The sequence below is a fragment of the Dermochelys coriacea genome, chromosome 10 (genome assembly GCF_009764565.3).
Source record: "Dermochelys coriacea isolate rDerCor1 chromosome 10, rDerCor1.pri.v4, whole genome shotgun sequence".
Taxonomy (NCBI): domain Eukaryota; kingdom Metazoa; phylum Chordata; order Testudines; family Dermochelyidae; genus Dermochelys; species Dermochelys coriacea.
Window position 1 is genome coordinate 66,001,828 of NC_050077.1, and position 17,517 is coordinate 66,019,344.

The 17,517-nt window shown below is 38.0% G+C and overlaps 2 protein-coding genes across 7 annotated transcripts in view; one reads left to right on the top strand and one right to left on the bottom strand.

Moving 5' to 3' along the window:
* LOC122456210 (protein FAM227B-like) overlaps positions 1 to 17,517 on the bottom strand; it is a 77,928-nt gene that overhangs the window by 59,400 nt on the left and 1,011 nt on the right. The gene's annotated exons all lie outside the window — the stretch shown is intronic.
* Positions 5,536 to 17,517, top strand: part of FGF7 (fibroblast growth factor 7) — a 62,276-nt gene continuing 50,294 nt past the window's right edge. Inside the window, exons 1-2 of one of the 3 annotated variants that reach the window (XM_043494627.1) lie at positions 5,536 to 5,900; positions 6,837 to 7,049. In XM_043494627.1, the coding sequence (XP_043350562.1) occupies positions 5,861 to 5,900; positions 6,837 to 7,049 (253 nt within the window). In that variant the 5' untranslated portion in view covers positions 5,536 to 5,860. Of the gene's footprint in view, positions 5,901 to 6,458; positions 7,050 to 17,517 lie in introns of all 3 variants that reach the window. The other 2 variants (XM_038419613.2, XM_038419614.2) reach the window with 2 other exon arrangements.

The following is a 17,517-nucleotide window of genomic DNA, read 5'->3' on the forward strand; positions in this document are numbered from 1 at the left end:
CTTTTGCTTTATCTCAAGAGATGCTGCCGGATGTTCTGCAGCTGTCATTATCAAGGAAAGGATAAAACAGCAAATAGCAGATTTTTCATTGCATCCTAAATCCTGATTTGTGATAATAGAGAGTTATGCAGCTGAGGGGTTAATACTGAGAATGCCCAGTTTCTGCACCCTTAGAATTTTACCCTGGTCTCCATCAGACACAGAATCCTAATGAATTTCAGCTGTTGCCACAGAAACTGTGCTGATCTCCAAGGTAGACAGGTTCCATCCCATTGAAGACTCTGAAGATTAGCAACAGCAATCCTGAAGCTGATCAGAAACAAGATAGGAAGCCAGCAGAGTGCAGAGAACCAATTTGTTGTGCTCTCACTAGTAGGCAGGCCATTGCGCATTGGATCAATGGAAATGTCTATATTGCCTTTGTAGTCAAACCACATGGAACATGTTGTAGGAGTCCATCCTGGAGATGAAGGTGGTATGGGTCATTATGGCTAACTGTGCATCTGAAAGAAAAAGGTGAATTCTCCTAGCTAGCAGAAGATGGAAAAGGTCTATTTGGGTGTCTACTGTTTGATACAGAGACCTTTATTCAACTTTCATAACTGGCAAATATAACAGTTGCCTTTGATTTCCAAAATTTTCATTGTTGCAACTTCCCACCTACTCACACTAAAGGAATTGGCATCTAGGTTGCTGTAAGGGGAGAAGGCTTACAGAAGTATTATGGGGTGGTTTTAAAAAAATGTTGAGTACATACATGCAATATTTTTCTCTTTCTGTAACTTTTAGTGCTCTCAAGTTATCACAATGTGCTGATGTATTTCTTCAAATAAAAGCCTGTCAGAGAAAGGATCATAAAATTTGTGCAGTTTTAGGAGAACTCTGCACCATGTAATACCTTGCTCGAGATCAGATTTTCAAAGTTCTGGGCATATTTCCTTGATAAGGTGGAAGTGCTAGCCAGTGCAATAAGACATTCTTTCATGAAAATAGAGTAGGTCTATTTGTGGGAGGCAATGGTTATATCCAACTGTCAGCCCAGCTCAATCCTGGTAAAGGTAAAAATCCTGGCCCTCTCTGTGGCTATATGAGATATAAATACCTCCCCATTGCCAGTCAGCAGGAAAGGTATTGCGGTGACCTTGTCCTGACATGGCCTTAACTGTTTTCTGCACATCACTAAACTTTTCCCCTTCTCCCCACCTGCTGCAGGGAAGCCCTTAAAGTGGCAACACCCCTTTTCTTCCAGCTAGCTAGACAAATACCCACTTGTTATAAAGGTTGCAGTGGGCATAGTCATGAAAATAGAGCAGGCCAGTTTGGGGAAGGCATTGGTTAATACATGGCTTGTACAGAAAGTGGGCTGCATTTTTCCAGGAAATTCAGATTTGTGAAGGAAGGCCTGATCTGCTCAAGCAGGTTAAAATAGTGTCCTTTCATTAGACAACATATACTTGGGCTTGCTTTTTGGTAAGGGCTAAAATTTCATTGTATATTTATAATGTATTTATTTAAAGCTGCAGCTTCATTTTGAAAAGGTTGTTATTTGCGGGCAAAGCGAAGAGGAAAGGAGGAGGATGTGGGCACCAGCCATATTAAAATAACTTGTTCACTGGTTACACTTACAGCCGGTGCCTTATTTAAATTGCTTTTTAATTATTTTAAATATAAAGCTTCCTTACACACTGCTGTATCAAATGATTTATTTTATGGAGCTGAGAGAGATGCATGCAGAAAGCTTGTGGCTGGAGCACGAGTATCTACAGCTTTCTGGAAATGAAACCTCAGGTATGCTATGGGTTTATATAAAACTAAATGCGAGAGAAAGCACAAATAAATTAAAAATCCCCAAAAGCAAAAAAGCAGGTTTTAAATGCGGCAAGTTGTTTTCGTCCAGCAAAGATATAACATTTTTAAAAAATTCCACATGCATTCTACTCTGAGAAGTAAAACACAGATAAGATTTTATCCCTGATTACTTGAATGCCACATATTTTTTCATTGCATCAGTCTGAGTTCAAATCTAGGAATGGAACGGAGACTGTATTGGTATAAATGGCTGGTGAGTTCTTTTTAGCAATGGACAAGGGATCAGTGGACATGGTGATTTATCAGATTTGTTGGGAGCTTTTGATATTATTAACCCATAGGTATTGTTGACTTATCCAGTGAATCTTGTGGGAGTTGGGGAAGTAGTGGATTCATTCTTAGTTTATAAGATTTCTCAGACAGTATTGTTCATTTTCTCCAACAGCCCTCACATGGAGTCCTACAGGATTTTGTAATGCTGCTGTTTAGTATTAAACTGACAGGGTAGCTTGTGAGATGCTTTGGACTGAGATTTCATCAAAATTGCCAGTAGAACTTAGCTCTACATCTTCTTTTCACTGAATTCAGACTTCCACTGTCTGATAGAGAAGGGGATCTGGAGGTAGACAAACTGGTTACACATTAACCTGGATAAGGCTTATTGGCAAGGGGAAACTTCTAAAGGACTTGGAGGAGGCACTATTTGCATCATTTTCCAGGGTTCCCCATTGTAATGTGCTATAGTATAGGGCTATTCTTGCAATCTACCTAGACATTCCATATCAAGCAGAACTTGCCCCCTTTCTACGGCAAGCTGGCATGACAAATGCTACCTGTGCTGAAGTCTCTATATTGGTTTCCTTTCACTTCTGGATTGCAACTTCAGATGTCAATGGAGCTCTTAAAAGACTAGAATGGTTATTCAGGAAGTTATCTGAACTTTTCACCCTACCATGGCAGTAAAGATGGCTGATTTGCTCTTGATTTTGGTCCCTAAATTAGAAAGCTCTACTATGGATAGCAGGGCTCCCTCATCTGAGGACTCCATCTTTGGAATTCACTCTTCTTTGTAACTTCTCAGGGCCCAAGATTAGAGATTATCGTGGCACATCACAAAGCCAACGGGCCATATCCAGCAGATGTAAATCAGCATAGCTCCATTGACTTCAATGGAAGTATGTCAGTGTACATTAGCTGAAGACCTGGCCCCATTTTATTGAGTGCTTTGTTGACTGATTTTATGATGTTCCTACTCTTACTTTTGAAAATTTGTGATTTATTCACTATTGGAGGTGCCTAGTTGCCACTACAATAGAGACTATAGAAATGAGAACAATCAACACATAATAAAGGAGCACCCCTGGTCCCCCCACCCCCACCCCAAATTTTCAGATACCAAATGAGCCATTTGGAAGGAACTTATTAGAACACTATTACTGCAACTAGGACAAAAAATTTTAATCCCCACATGCTGGGGATGGCACTAGCCAGGCCTTTTGAAAGGTAAAATGTACGAAAAGCCACTTCTTGAAGTGCCTAGTGGAGGCATTATGTTCCAGGCACTGTAGACCAGGACAGGTACATGCCACTGGGTCTCTCCTGAAGGAATCAAAACATGAGGTTGAGCATTTGGGGACAGCATATGGTAGGGCGAATTGGAATTATGATCATCTAAGCTTCAGGGACCTTTCCTGAATCTGAGCTGTGGGTGTAAAAGAGAATTTCAAACCCACCATGATTTTGAATGGGTTTCACACATTAGCAGGGACTAACTAGTCAGAAATCTTGGGTGACTGAAGGTATTTTGTACCTTTTTTACTTCCTCCCTCAATGTACCAAAATAAGCAGTTATGTATAATCCATAAACGAAGTTACTGCATGATTATTAAATAATTGATCAAAACTATAGAGAGTCAATTTGTCACTCTGTTTCATGTTTGGTCCTCTCTCTTGCTGTCCCTTCTCTGCTGGAGTCTCTGGTAAAGATCTGATGTTCCTACATGGGTATCGTTTGCCTCCTCATGTTAAAAATGCATACTTGTAACAATTATGAAAATAATCTCTTAAAAGAATGAGAAAATATCTAATTTTCCTTCATGACTATGGCAGTATTTGCATGTAAATCATTGTTCTTTCAGGTAACAATGATAATAAAATAGAATTCCTGGGGTCCTACTCTCCCTCTGCAGGATTTGAGTAAATCTCATTGATTTCAAGTGAACACAGAGAGAGTAGCAAATGGGGAGTGCTCCAAGGATGCTCGTAAAGGAGAAGTTGAAGTATCTGAACTTTGAGAAGGGAACAGAGTAGCAGCCGTGTTAGTCTGTATTCGCAAAAAGAAAAGGAGTACTTGTGGCACCTTAGAGACTAACAAATTTATTAGAGCATAAGCTTTCGTGAGCTACAGCTCACTGCATCCGATGAAGTGAGCTGTAGCTCACGAAAGCTTATGCTCTAATAAATTTGTTAGTCTCTAAGGTGCCACAAGTACTCCTTTTCTTTTTGAGAAGGGAAGTTACTCAGATCCTCTGAGTTTTTGTGTGGGTTGGGAGGATGGGAGGGCAGGTGGGGTGAAATAGAGTCCCCTGATGACACACACCTGTGAGTGATAAACACTGGAACACTCCAATCTAAGTCCTGAATCATTAAACCCTCCTCACCACTAGGTGGCACACATGTATCCTTAATGTTCCTAATGGCTATTAACTAGCTCAACCGTTCTTTTCTATCAAGTTAAAGAATTCCAATACACTAAATAATTAATTCTCCACCTCTCCTGGGAAAGGTTGTGGATTAGGGTAAGCATGACTATGTTACAATTACAATACTATTTTCAGAGACCTACAGATACAAGTAATTTTCTGTTTACGACAGTGCATTACAAGATTTCCCCATTCCTGTTTGCTAAAATCTTACAGAGATGTCTCTGTTAGATAAGAATAGAATTCATATTAAATAAGATAAAAAGGCACTGCTGTACTCAGTGAAATCCAGAGTTTCAATATGTTTTTATAATAGCTGGATTTCACCAAAATCACAACAAGGTTTTAAAGATGATATGGAGCAGTGTTTGGGCAGTACGCTGATGACAAAAGTTGGAAATAAATATGTAGAAACAGCATGATAATACGTAGCTGTTATATTTGCCTCCCCAAAACTTAAGCCAACAGATCATCCATCTAACAGTGTGCTAATATGGATAACATCTGTACTACTGCAACTTTTAATTCTCATGCTGCAATTTCTAGGAAGTATTCATTGGGGAAATGTGGAATATCATTCCTTATTATATTTTTCTTGGGATGCTGAAAAAGGTATAGACTGAACACAATGTTTAGAACATACCTTGTGGTTTGTCCATAACAGCCATTGAAATAAGAACCTTCTGGATTTTGTATGCAATTGTTCCTCATTTACTAGTCTACAATATAAAAGCATGACACACAGTCCATAATAGGCACCATGCCTACCACCCACACTGAGTAATGCACCTGGGTATTTCAGATATCTAAAGGGAAGGATAGTAAGCAAAGTATGTACCCATCAATCTGTATAAAAGATTCAGAGGAGAAATGAGGTGTGTGTTTTTGTTCCTAAGGAAAAGGGAATACTGAACTAAATCAAAGAACAGAAATGCTTTAACTGACATGAAAAGTAATTTTATTCAGTGATCACAGAAATCTGTTTCTGGAAAGTAGGTACATACTTGGAGATTTAAAGCATAAACTATGTTTATAGCTCCCTCTGATGACCATTGGACACTGCACAACATAAGTCGTCTTTTATTTTTGTGCATGCATTCAACTGACAGCTGACTGGTTAAATTCTAATTGCTTCCAAGTGAGGTCAGCAAAGGTATTTATCGAAAAGGACTGAACAACAGGCTCAACACACACACACACACGCACGCGCACGCACAAGCGCATACACACACCACCGCTCTTGCGTGTTGATTTATGGAAACAATTATAATTCTGCTGAAGTCTTTCTGAGCTGAGAAAGTTTGTAGCTACAGTAGAGAGTCTCATGTTGCAAAAGGCAGACAACAGAAATGGAATACTTGTGTATCCAGCTGTTATCAACAGGAACAAGTAAGTTATCGGTCCTTTAAAAGAATGCTCTGGGCGTTCTAACTACTAATGACTTTTTCTCTTTTCTTGATTGATGTATGTTAGAAGTAAGCTTCTTGACATTTTCTATAAAAAAAAAATCTACAAGTAACTGTATGTATAAAAATACAGTCCCATGAATATCTGGGTCTGTCCTGATATTTAAACTAGAGAAGTGCAGGCAGCCCTTTAGGAAGAATGTGGCTAACTATAAAGGTATAGGCACAAAGTAACCAAATGTAAGAGATGCAGTAGCATTTTACTGCAGCTGAGTTTTGTAACTCAGCTGAATCAATAGCTTATTTGAAAGACTTATTACTGAGCTACACAAGGAATTGTACACAGTTCAAATGTGTGCTGCTGTCAAGAGCTTGTTGTAAGATGTCTTGTATGTGTGCTTGTGTATGTTTTTTTAAAGAAGTTAAGTCATTGTATAAAGCTAGAAGATATTTTGCTATGCTACAGTACTCATGCAGCATATATTATAGTCACACACGTAACAATTGACCATAAAATTTACCCATGACACTTTTCTCATAGATCTTTTACTTTCAGTGCAAGCAGCAAATTCAAGTAGTACAGAAGGTCATGACAGCCAAGGTTATTATAACCTGTTTCTTTAAAGGATATCCTGACTGAAAAGATATTTAAGGAGATATCCTGTTTCAACATCAGTAACTATTAAGGAATAAGGATCAGAATTCTGGAAGAGGAAGCAATCTCAATTAAATCAATCTACAACTCGCTGTAAAGACAGAAGGCAGGTCAATGACCTAGGAGCAACGATCTACTTGAGTTTTAATTTTCATTATGTTGTTCATGAACACCCAGAACACCGCACTATAATGCACAAATGGATACTGACATGGATCCTGCCAACTTTGCTCTACAGATCATATTTTTACATCATCTTTCTAGTGGGCACTATATCTTTAGCTTGCAATGACATGACTCCAGAGCAAATGGCTACAAATGTGAACTGTTCCAGCCCTGAGCGACATACCAGAAGCTATGATTATATGGAAGGGGGGGATGTAAGAGTGAGAAGACTTTTCTGTCGAACTCAATGGTATATGAGGATTGATAAACGAGGCAAAATAAAAGGGACACGAGAAGCAAACAACAACTATAGTAAGTAATGTCTCTGCTTTTGAAATTGGTATTGAAAGATTTTAAAATTTATGAATTGTTGGCTTTTTATCCCTTCATTTATGATGCTTTCATAATAATTTTGTATAGCGCAGTAACCATTCTATTAGACATGTTTTCCAATTAATCATACAGCAGGACATTTGGTATTGATTTTGAAATGCGTCACTTTAAATAATACGTTACCAGTGTGTTGTAGATCTAATGTATTAGTTACAGCTGGTAACTATTAGCAAACAGAGAGCCTATTTTAACAAGTGAATTAAGGCTGTACATCTGAAAACATATAACCGCAAACTCTGTGCTCGTAAAGTACTTATGAAACATTGAACCACATTTATGTGCATTTAGGACACAAACTACCTACAAGCTCAGTATGTGTGACTGAACAATTAAAATATATTCAATATTAGAAAATTCAGTGGAAAGAATTATGAAAATTGCCTTGCAAAACCATTTGGACAATTTGCCAGGCTAGAATAAAATCTAATATTGCTTCTACAGCTCATTATTACTTGGATAATGAAAAAATACTCTCCTCTCTCACTTCCAAAAAGATCACTCACCCAAAGAGGGTGGACATGTAAAATTATACTAAATATCTTTTAGCATGAACAAAGGGTGTTGGATAATAATCCTGATCCACCTATATCAATATTTAAAATGATTTTCATATACAACTATTTTAAGATATTATGTTTGCATGCGCAAATTGAATGCATATATTATGATTTTACCAATTTTACAATTTGTGTGCGGTATTGTAAATTTAGGCAAATACCACATCTACTTCAAGAAAATTGGTGCATAATTTCTTTAAGACAGAAGAGAAATACAGAGAATTATACATTGTAGCACTTAAAATGAGAATAAGTACAAAATTATTATTGCTTTAAAGTGCCAGAGATATATGTTGTTCTAGTGAACAGTGTTTATTAAACAACAAATCTCTGCCTTTGATGGTTTTAAATGATATTCTATTATTTGCCATATAAATTAGGGAGCATTATAACAGCAAAAAAAGAAAAATCAAAGTGTGAGAGATGGTAATATGATTAGTTATTTTTCAGTTGAAAATTTACTTTTTCCCCCCCAAACAAATTCTTATTCTTTTCAAGTATTGTGCTGCATCATATTTATTTCATGATTATAACTAGCATTGGGCATCTTACATAACTCAAAGAGTTTTCTTTGCAAATTTTACTGATTCTTTTAAAATTTGTAGGAAAAAAGGAGACATATTAAAAACAATCTATTACATCATATATAACCATATGGCTTGGAAGTAAAACATCAGTTTATTGGCTATGGGCCAAATCCAGTGATTTTTTTAGTTGGTTCTTACTCAGGCAACCTCTTTTTGACTTCCAGTGGGACATTGCCAGAGTAAAGACCGTAGGACTATATCTACAAGTGAAATCCTGGCCCCCTGACTTCAATCAGGCCAGGATTTCATCCTAAATGTTCCTACATAAAAACAGTCTTCTGATTTTTTTTGCAACACTAATGCATACTACAATCATATTTTATCTGTTTATTACTAGTATACTGTCTCTCTAGATGAGTTTATAGCATCACATGTTCCTGAATAATTATGCAAATTTGCTTTTTATTATACTATGCTCTTTAACCAATGTGTTGGTTTGTAATTTAACATTATTTCAAATTCAAGTAAAGGCTCTTAATCTGTGAGTCCATGTTTTTGCTACTTATTAATGTTTTTAATAAGTGTTTATTTTAGGATTTAGTTACTACTATCTGGGTTTTTAGTAAAATGTAGCATATTTGACTCAAAGTTCGGGGTTTTTTGCAACGCAAAATCCTCAATACTTTATCTACTAAATCAGATATGAGATAAGGAAGTGTCTCTGCCACATGTAAGGTAGAGAAAGGTGGGAGGTCTCCCGGCATATTAAATTTAACCTGCTTGCTATTCTTCATCTACTGCACATACTAGGAAATAACTATTTTAGTGCTTTTGCTGGATAAGCAGAATAGAAAAAACAATACACATATAGAGGGCATGGGAGAAATCAATTTAGCAATGATAACAGGCCAGTATTTTCAGAGGACCTCCTGTTTGTGTATTATCAAATCAAAATATAAATCAGAACAAACTCACTTTATTTCCTCTTGATTTAATTCAGATGCCTACAGTTTGGGGGGTGGGGTGGGGGGAGAAGGGACATACTCTCAGTGCAAATGAACATGAAAGAAATCTTTCTGAAGATGAGTTTGTGGCCATATACTAAACACATTTCCAGTCTGTGTTCAGATAAGAAAAAAGGATTGGACTAATTTGCTTTCCCCCAGACAAATGTTTTCACAGCAGTAAAACAGCTCTTATTTTTATCTAACTTGTCTGTAAAATTATATCTATTACTTAAATGGACAAATCTGCATGTGTAAACTTCACTCATCTCTGCTAGGTGACTCACTAGTTTGCAATGCTCAGTGCTAGAAGTGGTAAACCAGACCATTCATTTTCTCTGCATGGATGATACCCCAAAAGAGTCATATCAGAGTCAACCAGCTTCTGTGGCTGTCAGTGATTCAGTTGCTGCTCTGAGAAATATCTTCATATTCTGTGCTGTCAGCCCCACTATATAATCTTAGAACAATGCAAAGTTATTTACAAGATTCTCTACATTTGAAAGAGGAAACCCCAACTTTCTCCCATCAGAAATGGAAATGCTGATGTAAAAACACTGTGGTTTCCTGTATCCTCAATGTAGGAGAGAATCTAAGCTCGATCCTGTCATAAAGCCACAGATGTAGAAGAGGAACCCAACACCCGTCTATCTGCTGGTTCACTACCAGAAGCATGCAATAAACTCAGATTCAAGTAGGGAAATCTCATTGTAAATATTTAAGTGTTAATGTATTGTAAGCGTTAATTAAAGATGCCAAATTGACAGTCTTGCAGATAGAAATCACCACTCTCTCCATACACCATATATTGTACAACATGGACAATAGGCAAAGCTTCCTCACAACTAGAAATCTTTCAAAGATGACACAACACCATCATGTTGCATTGGCAACTTGAGAAGGACGAAATACATGATGGGTTCTCATATTAATTAAGATTATGGATCTGAGGTACCAAAGAATACAAATCAATGATTGTGAGAAGTCAATAAGTAATAAAAGAATAGGGTCAAATCTAATATGTACATTATTTGCAATTCTTGGCACATCAAACTTCTCCTAACATACAGAATGCAGTCAGAATAATGTGGCCCTATGAAAATCATAGCAAACATAGAAGACAGAACATATTCATCAAGCAGACTTTGATGTACAATTGTATTAGTTGCTTGTTGTTACATGATAACTTATTGAAGCAAATCCTTAATATTAATCTCAAATTCATTTATCATAATTCAAAGTTAATTTGTTACAAATACTTATTGTAACAATTTAGTCTGCTTGGCTGAGTCCAAAAAATAGCACCCCCCCAAAAAAAAAAATCTAACCTAATTTTCATGTCTTCTGGGCTAGCAAAGCAAACTGCTGAATTCTGGGCCAGATGAATGATGACCCCCTAAAGCATAAGAAGAATGTTTATTGCACACACACACTTCAGTAAGGAGAACTTCAAATAAATCTTTAAAAATGATTAGCTATTGAAATATTGTGAATCATTGGGGTTTTTTTCCCCTTATAACAAGACCTTCTGTATCAAACATCTCTATATCTCCTGGCAGAGACCCATCTCTTGGCCATACAGCTGAAAACTACAGAGTAAATTTGGTCTATCATATAAGATAGCATATCCCACCACTAGGCAAAGGAAATCATTCCGCATCTGACAGAAATAACCCCACTCTTCAGGCTCAAAGTTGAAGCGCAGAGTAAGAGCCAAGAGCCTCTCATTAGAACACTAAAATAATCATCAAAAGACAAATGTGAGGCAGAAGTCTCAGCCCTTCAGAATATTTAATTTCAGTTTTGCTTTCAACACCCATTTACTGTACCTTCCTTCTCCTAGTAAACAGTCAAACATTTCTCTCAGTTAATTTCAGAGACAAACTGGCACATGAAATATAGACTGAGGAGGTATTCCTGTCTCAGTAATAGAATGAGACCAAGCAAGTGGAGCAGAGAGGTGAGGGATAGCGCTCTTAGTGATCAACTGCTACCTTTTGAAATAAATTTAGCTTCCCCTTATTACTGCTTGATCGTCCCATCATTTCAGTTCTAATTATGGAAGTCTTGCAGATTTATTAGTTTTTGTGCAAAATGGAAGCCAAAAACAGAGCTTATTTTGAATCAGTCTAAAAGGATTTACAATTAGGACTGGATGATGGTCTAGGAATTTACATGCTCTGTTAGTCTTGAAGTTTCATTGTAAGGACAAATGGCTTCTTAACTATTTCAAAAGCCTCCCCAGAATCTTGAATCATAACCGTTTAAAAAAAAAAGTGAGAGATTTTTTAGATGTGACTTTCCTGTATCAAGCCACCTCTCAAACCAAGAAGTACCTTCTCCACCACCCTCATTCTGTTTTGGATGAGGACAAAATTCCTACAAAAATGAGGTTTTAATCAGATCTTAGCACAAAATGGCAGAAATGTCACACAAAAACTTGGCCTTGTGAGACTCCTACTGTTTTGCACAAAATCTTATAAGAACACGACACAAGATTCAGCATCATTAATCAAACCTAAATTCTAGCCCATATACAACCTGAAACCTAACCTAGTCCAACTCTTAGCCTAGCCCAACTCTAAACCCTGCCACATTGAAAATTAACAAATTTAATCTAGAAGTGGACCAAACTGCTACATATTGTATACCCACACACACAAAAAGCCAACATGATTTCATTGTTAACACAACTGCCCTGCACCTTTAAGCAGCGGTGTGGTGTTTGGCTGGCTGGCAGAATGCAAGGAACAGTGCTTTATGGCTGGGGGGAAGAGGGAGGAGATGAAAACTGCTGAAAAGGGTCAACATGGTCGCTGACTCATCCCCTAGGAATGCAGGCTTTAAAAGGGGCAGCTCTGCACTGGAAGCCTCACTTTTACACAGAGCAGGCTGAAACAGGACCCAACCTCCCTCTCCTTTAGATGGTAAAATACCAGGTTTGGTCAAGACTTGCTGTGGGCATTACACTTAGCTGCCCCTTTTTTAGGGGGGCTGGGAAGGAATTTTTCCCTTACCATCATACTGGCTTGGGTACAGTTGGTTTTTTTCGGCTTCCTGATAGCAGGCTCAGGAAGGGCTCTGTTCATGCATGGCATGAAGGGCGGTAGGCTATATGTCGCAACTCATTATTTAAGTGTAAGGCAGAGGTCCAGTGCAGGTTCTCCATAGGAAAAAGTGTACCGTGACCAAATAAATGGCTTGGGAAAGGATTTAAAAAGACATATTCGCTAAAGGAACGAATGGGGGGTATTTGAGGAGTCCTATGATTGGTATGGTAAGGAGCCAACCCCCCATTTTTATAGCCCACTTTAACCTTCCTACGAGGGGTGGTGGATGGTAAGGTTTCAGCAATGGATTTGCTGGAGGGACCTTGATGGAAAAAAAGAGGGGGAGCTGGTAAAAAGCCCCCATGTAATTACAGAACAAACATGGGGTTACCTGCACTGTATACTTTTATCTGCTGGGTAGTCCCAGACATCTAATAATAAAGTTGAGGCCTGATTAAACCCATGTCAAATGTCTCCTGTCCTTCTTTCGGTACAGCCAGGCAATAGAATAAAATGATATGAACTGGATGTGGTAGGCGTTGCCAAAAATGGAAACTCTGGTTTCAATGGTTCCAGCAAGTCTGATACAAAAGATACACAAGGCTGAACCATCTTGTAATATCTCCTGCTGATCTGTAGACATCTGATCCTAAATTTAGTATAGAAAAGGCATAGATTATAATCTGAAGTACAATAATAGAATGACTGTATCTAAGGAAACAACAACCAGAAAACACCATGATTGCCAGGTAATTTTATCCTTAATCTAGTTCAGATTTTGAACTACCTGTTCTCACTGGCAAATGCTTATTCACATAAGAAGTCATATTGAGCCAAACTGCTCACTACTTTGAGTAAGAGTTTGGTCCTCCATCATATTCTGTCTCACCTCAAAACATCCTTGAAAGTGGAAGAGATTGTATCAGCTCCACTTGGGAGAGTTCACAATCGCTCTTATTGAACAACTCCAGAACCAGTCTACTTATAAAAAATTAAAAATTTAACTTGAAGTGTTTCTAAAAATGTACAAATTGTAGTTTCTCTTTTAAATCAATGGGTAAAGTACTTCCTTGCATAAGGAAGTGGAAAGTGGAAGCATCTTTGAATTAAATTTTATTATTGCTAGTGTGGATAAAAAAATATTTATTTTTACATGGTTTTTTAAAAGGATAAATTACTTTGCCTCTTCTCAACCTTGCCATATTTGTCAATGTTTACAGTCTGTTAAATTATCTTGGTTCAACATCTCACATTACCGCACTGGGCTGACCTTTTCTAGGAAAATACATGGAATTAAATGACATTTCTCCATTTTGTGAGGACATGTGATCTTGTGGCACTGGATTGGGTCTCAGGAGGCCTAACATCTATTCCAGTTTTTGTAACTTACTTATTCAGTGACCTTAAGCAAGTCATTTTATCTCTCTCTGTTTTGCCATCTGTAAAATGGGGTTTAAAGATCTTTGATATTATGGATGAAAAGCCCTATAAAAGTAGATAATAAAATAAGTGTTATATGTAGTAAATACCTTTTACTAAAATGTTGAATCAGGAGCTGGAAATAGCTTAATGAAACCTAATTTACTGTCTGGACAGAGGAGTGTACAGTTTCAATTGGTATCTCAATGCAATAAGTATTTTTCCAATTGCTATACAGAAATTACAGTACTTTGGTAGTCAGTTTGATTCCTAATATAGTCTTTGTTGAAAGGCATGGGATCACCTTGTTTGCCACTTCAAACTAGCTGTGTTGTTTGAATTGCTGAAAGTAACATTTTTAGATTTGTAGCATCTTTGAGTACTCAGTAAATTGGGCTGTGTGATTTTTTTTTAAAACCTGTATCACATAATAATATACTGTGGGACATTTTCCTCATCACTGCAGAATTAATTTGGGCAAGTAAAGAACATTATTTTCCTAGGATAGCACATTGCTTTCTTGCATAATTGACCATCTAGGGCTATATTTGAGAGCTGAACTTCAGTTGCCCATATTGACTTTATTGTTCATTTTTATATGAGCTGGTGGAAGTGTCATATGAACTGACTAGGGTACAGTAAGTTAGAAAAAAATTAAACAAATGTTAACAGTGAAACTGTGAGTTTCATATGGCAAGAGCACAATAGAGGAAAACAATTATAGCTGCTGTATTGTCAGACTACAAGTTTCATAACACATTACATCATTTGTATGCATGGAAAAAGTTGTGTGTAACAATTGGTGTTGAAAAGCTAGAAATGGATTTTCACAGACAACTGCATGCAAAATACACAGAGGCAATAAAAATACTGATGCAATCAATATGCCTTATTGACACGTTATGCATTTTGCTTGTGAAACAAAGGACAAGGTGAAGTTGAATTTATAACGGGATTTGTTCACATAACTCCCATGTACTGCTTACTAAATTAAACCTAATATTCATAGGACTTATCAACAGAACACTCAGGTATTCTAAACATAACCATCTAGCTGCTCAGCTAGTGTATGTTTGCCTAGCCTCATTAATGTAAATGGAGCTTTGCCAATTTACCCCATCTGAAGAGCTGGACCTTTTTATCTTGGAAATAATATTTTAAATTATTGTCATTAAATTATAGTAGAGAACAACATGGCATTAGCAAGTGTTTGCTAATACAATTTTCACTATGTTGTATTTAGTTTAGAGATCAGCATTATAATACAAACATTTGACACAGTATCTCAGCTTCTCACTTTTTCTTGTGGATATTTCTATAAATTATGATTTTGTGCCTGTGTAACCATAGCTTGCATTTCAACTGGCTCTAATGGGAGCTGTAATTCAATGCTAGTACCCACTGATGCAGTCCACCTGTGGTAGAAATAGCAGCAACTGTAGTATACACTGTGCTCCTGTAGGCTAAATAGGGCTAGCCAAAAGCCAGGTAAAATGATGGAGTTCTGTCTACACAACAGCTTCCAAGGTTGCTACCACTGGCAGTGAAATATGGCTCCTATTTTTACCAGTGTATGTAAGGTTATAGGATTGGATTTAATTTGTTGTAACTAGCATTTGCTTTGGGAATGGGAAGCAGGAAAGAATCTGGGTTTTCACTTGACCTTCTAAGCTTAATTTAATGTTTGTAAGCATAAGCAATTTTTAACTGGATTTAGTAGCTCTGCTATGATACTCAGAGAATATGGGGATGGTTAAGTAGGCATAATCTTATATTGGAAATTTGACACTTAAAGCTAAAACAATAGGCTGGCAGGACAACATGATCCAGACATTTAGTTTAACAAAAAACATGCTACACCTCTACCCCGATATAACGCGGTCCAATATAACGCGAATTCAGATATAATGCGGTAAAGCAGTGCTCTGGAGGGTGGGGCTGTGCCCTCCAGCGGATCAGCATGTCTGGCTCCCACATGCTGCTCTGAGTGGCATGTTAAGGCTGCCGGGCTGGGGCCCAGGGGTTGGATAATGGGGCCATGCGGGGGGAGGGGAACAAGGGTCGATTCAGACATGCAGGGGCAGCATGGCAGGGCTCAGCCAAGCTGCGGTGACCTGGGGGTGGCTCATGGCTGGAAATTCATGCCCCAGCCCGGGTGCCTACAGCCAGAGGGAGCAGGTCCGTGCCCCGGCCCCGGCTCCGTGCCTCCCGTGCCCTGGACATGGGGTGCTGCGCACTCCGCTGAGCTGGGCAGTTTTGCCACCACTGCCTCCGCCACTTCGCTCAGCTCCTGCCTCCCTCCCAAACCCTGGCCAGTGTGTGCTGCATGCTCTGCTGAGCTGGGCGGTTTTGCTGCTGCTGCTGCCGCTTCCCTCCGCTCCTGCCTCCCTCCTGCGCCCCCACCCGAGACCCTCTGCCCCTACTAACAAAAATGATTTCATTCGCAAGTTTACAAATATTTTTATCCTAAAGGAATAAAAATATATCTTTCCTAGTAAAATTTCAAAGCACATTATTTCTTTATACACTCTAATCCCTCTGCCGATATAACGCGGTTTAACCTATAACGCGGTAAGATTTTTTGGCTCCCGAGGACCGCGTTAAATCGGGGTAGAGGTGTATATGATTTTTTTTAAGCAGAATATCATCCAAAGGAAATCAGTCAGGGTGTTAATAAATCAATGTGTAACCATAAGTGTAAACAAGGATTGTGCCCACTTTCATAACGCTTGTAACCAAAAGAATATCTGCTTCAGAGGCAGCAACAATCATCAGTTTAATCCAAACTTAGTACATTTGGGTAAACAGACTAGTTAAGTTTTTGGATAACAAAAAATCCCCTGCATTGCTACATGAGCTTTTAAATATTTTTTCACAGAAGAATTTTTAATAAACATGCCTCACTTTACTTCCATTTCTTCCACATCTAGCTTGCTTTAAAATGTGTTAATAGACACAGGGAGGTACTATAGACTTTGAAAAGAAGCTGATCAAACTTTGTCTGTCTTTGTATTCTTGATACATTGGAACTGCATGCATGACACATTTATAATTATAAGGCAATGTTCTCAAAAACTACAACTAATGGGAATTGAGTTTGCACTAGTAATCTAGCAATTTTAGAATAGTGAATTGATTCCAATTTTTAAAATTTGACATTTAAATATTTAAGTGGCTGTGTACAGTACTGTCTGTGTGTAAATCAATAGTATTACCACTGATTCCTGGAATCTGTTATCTATGCAATTTCCTATCTAGGATTGAAATCCTAGGAACAAATTTTCAAATGTTGCACCTGCCAAATTTACATATGCATCTCTAGTGTTTGTAAAGCCTACAGCTGCTCATGGGAAAAATAGGATCATTGAGCTCTAAATTGCCTCCTCGTGTTCACAGTTATAAATGATGAATGGGCAAATGTGGAACTTTAAGAAAAAAAGAAAAAAAAGGTGATATTGGCTTAAGAGGAGGGCAGGATAGCCAAAGGAGGCATTAATTCAGTTCCTCCCTAATGCCGCTTCTGTCATAAAGACCTGGTGGAAACAAAAGCCGCACCCTCTGACAGGAGTTCTGAAGGAGGTTGAGAGTGAAAACTGAACCCCACAGAGTGAACATGATACTCACAGTATTGACTTATCACTTTTGCTAGCCAAGTTACTCCAACCCCACGCTTGCTTCCTCCTGTCACAGTTGCTTGCACTATTCACAGAACCACCCAGCAATTGACACATAGCACACTAGATGATATATAGAGAAAAAACTCACTCCAGGCCATTTTTGAGTAGTTGAATCTCTATAGGTTATTGGTGGGGCTTAGGTTGATTTAGAGG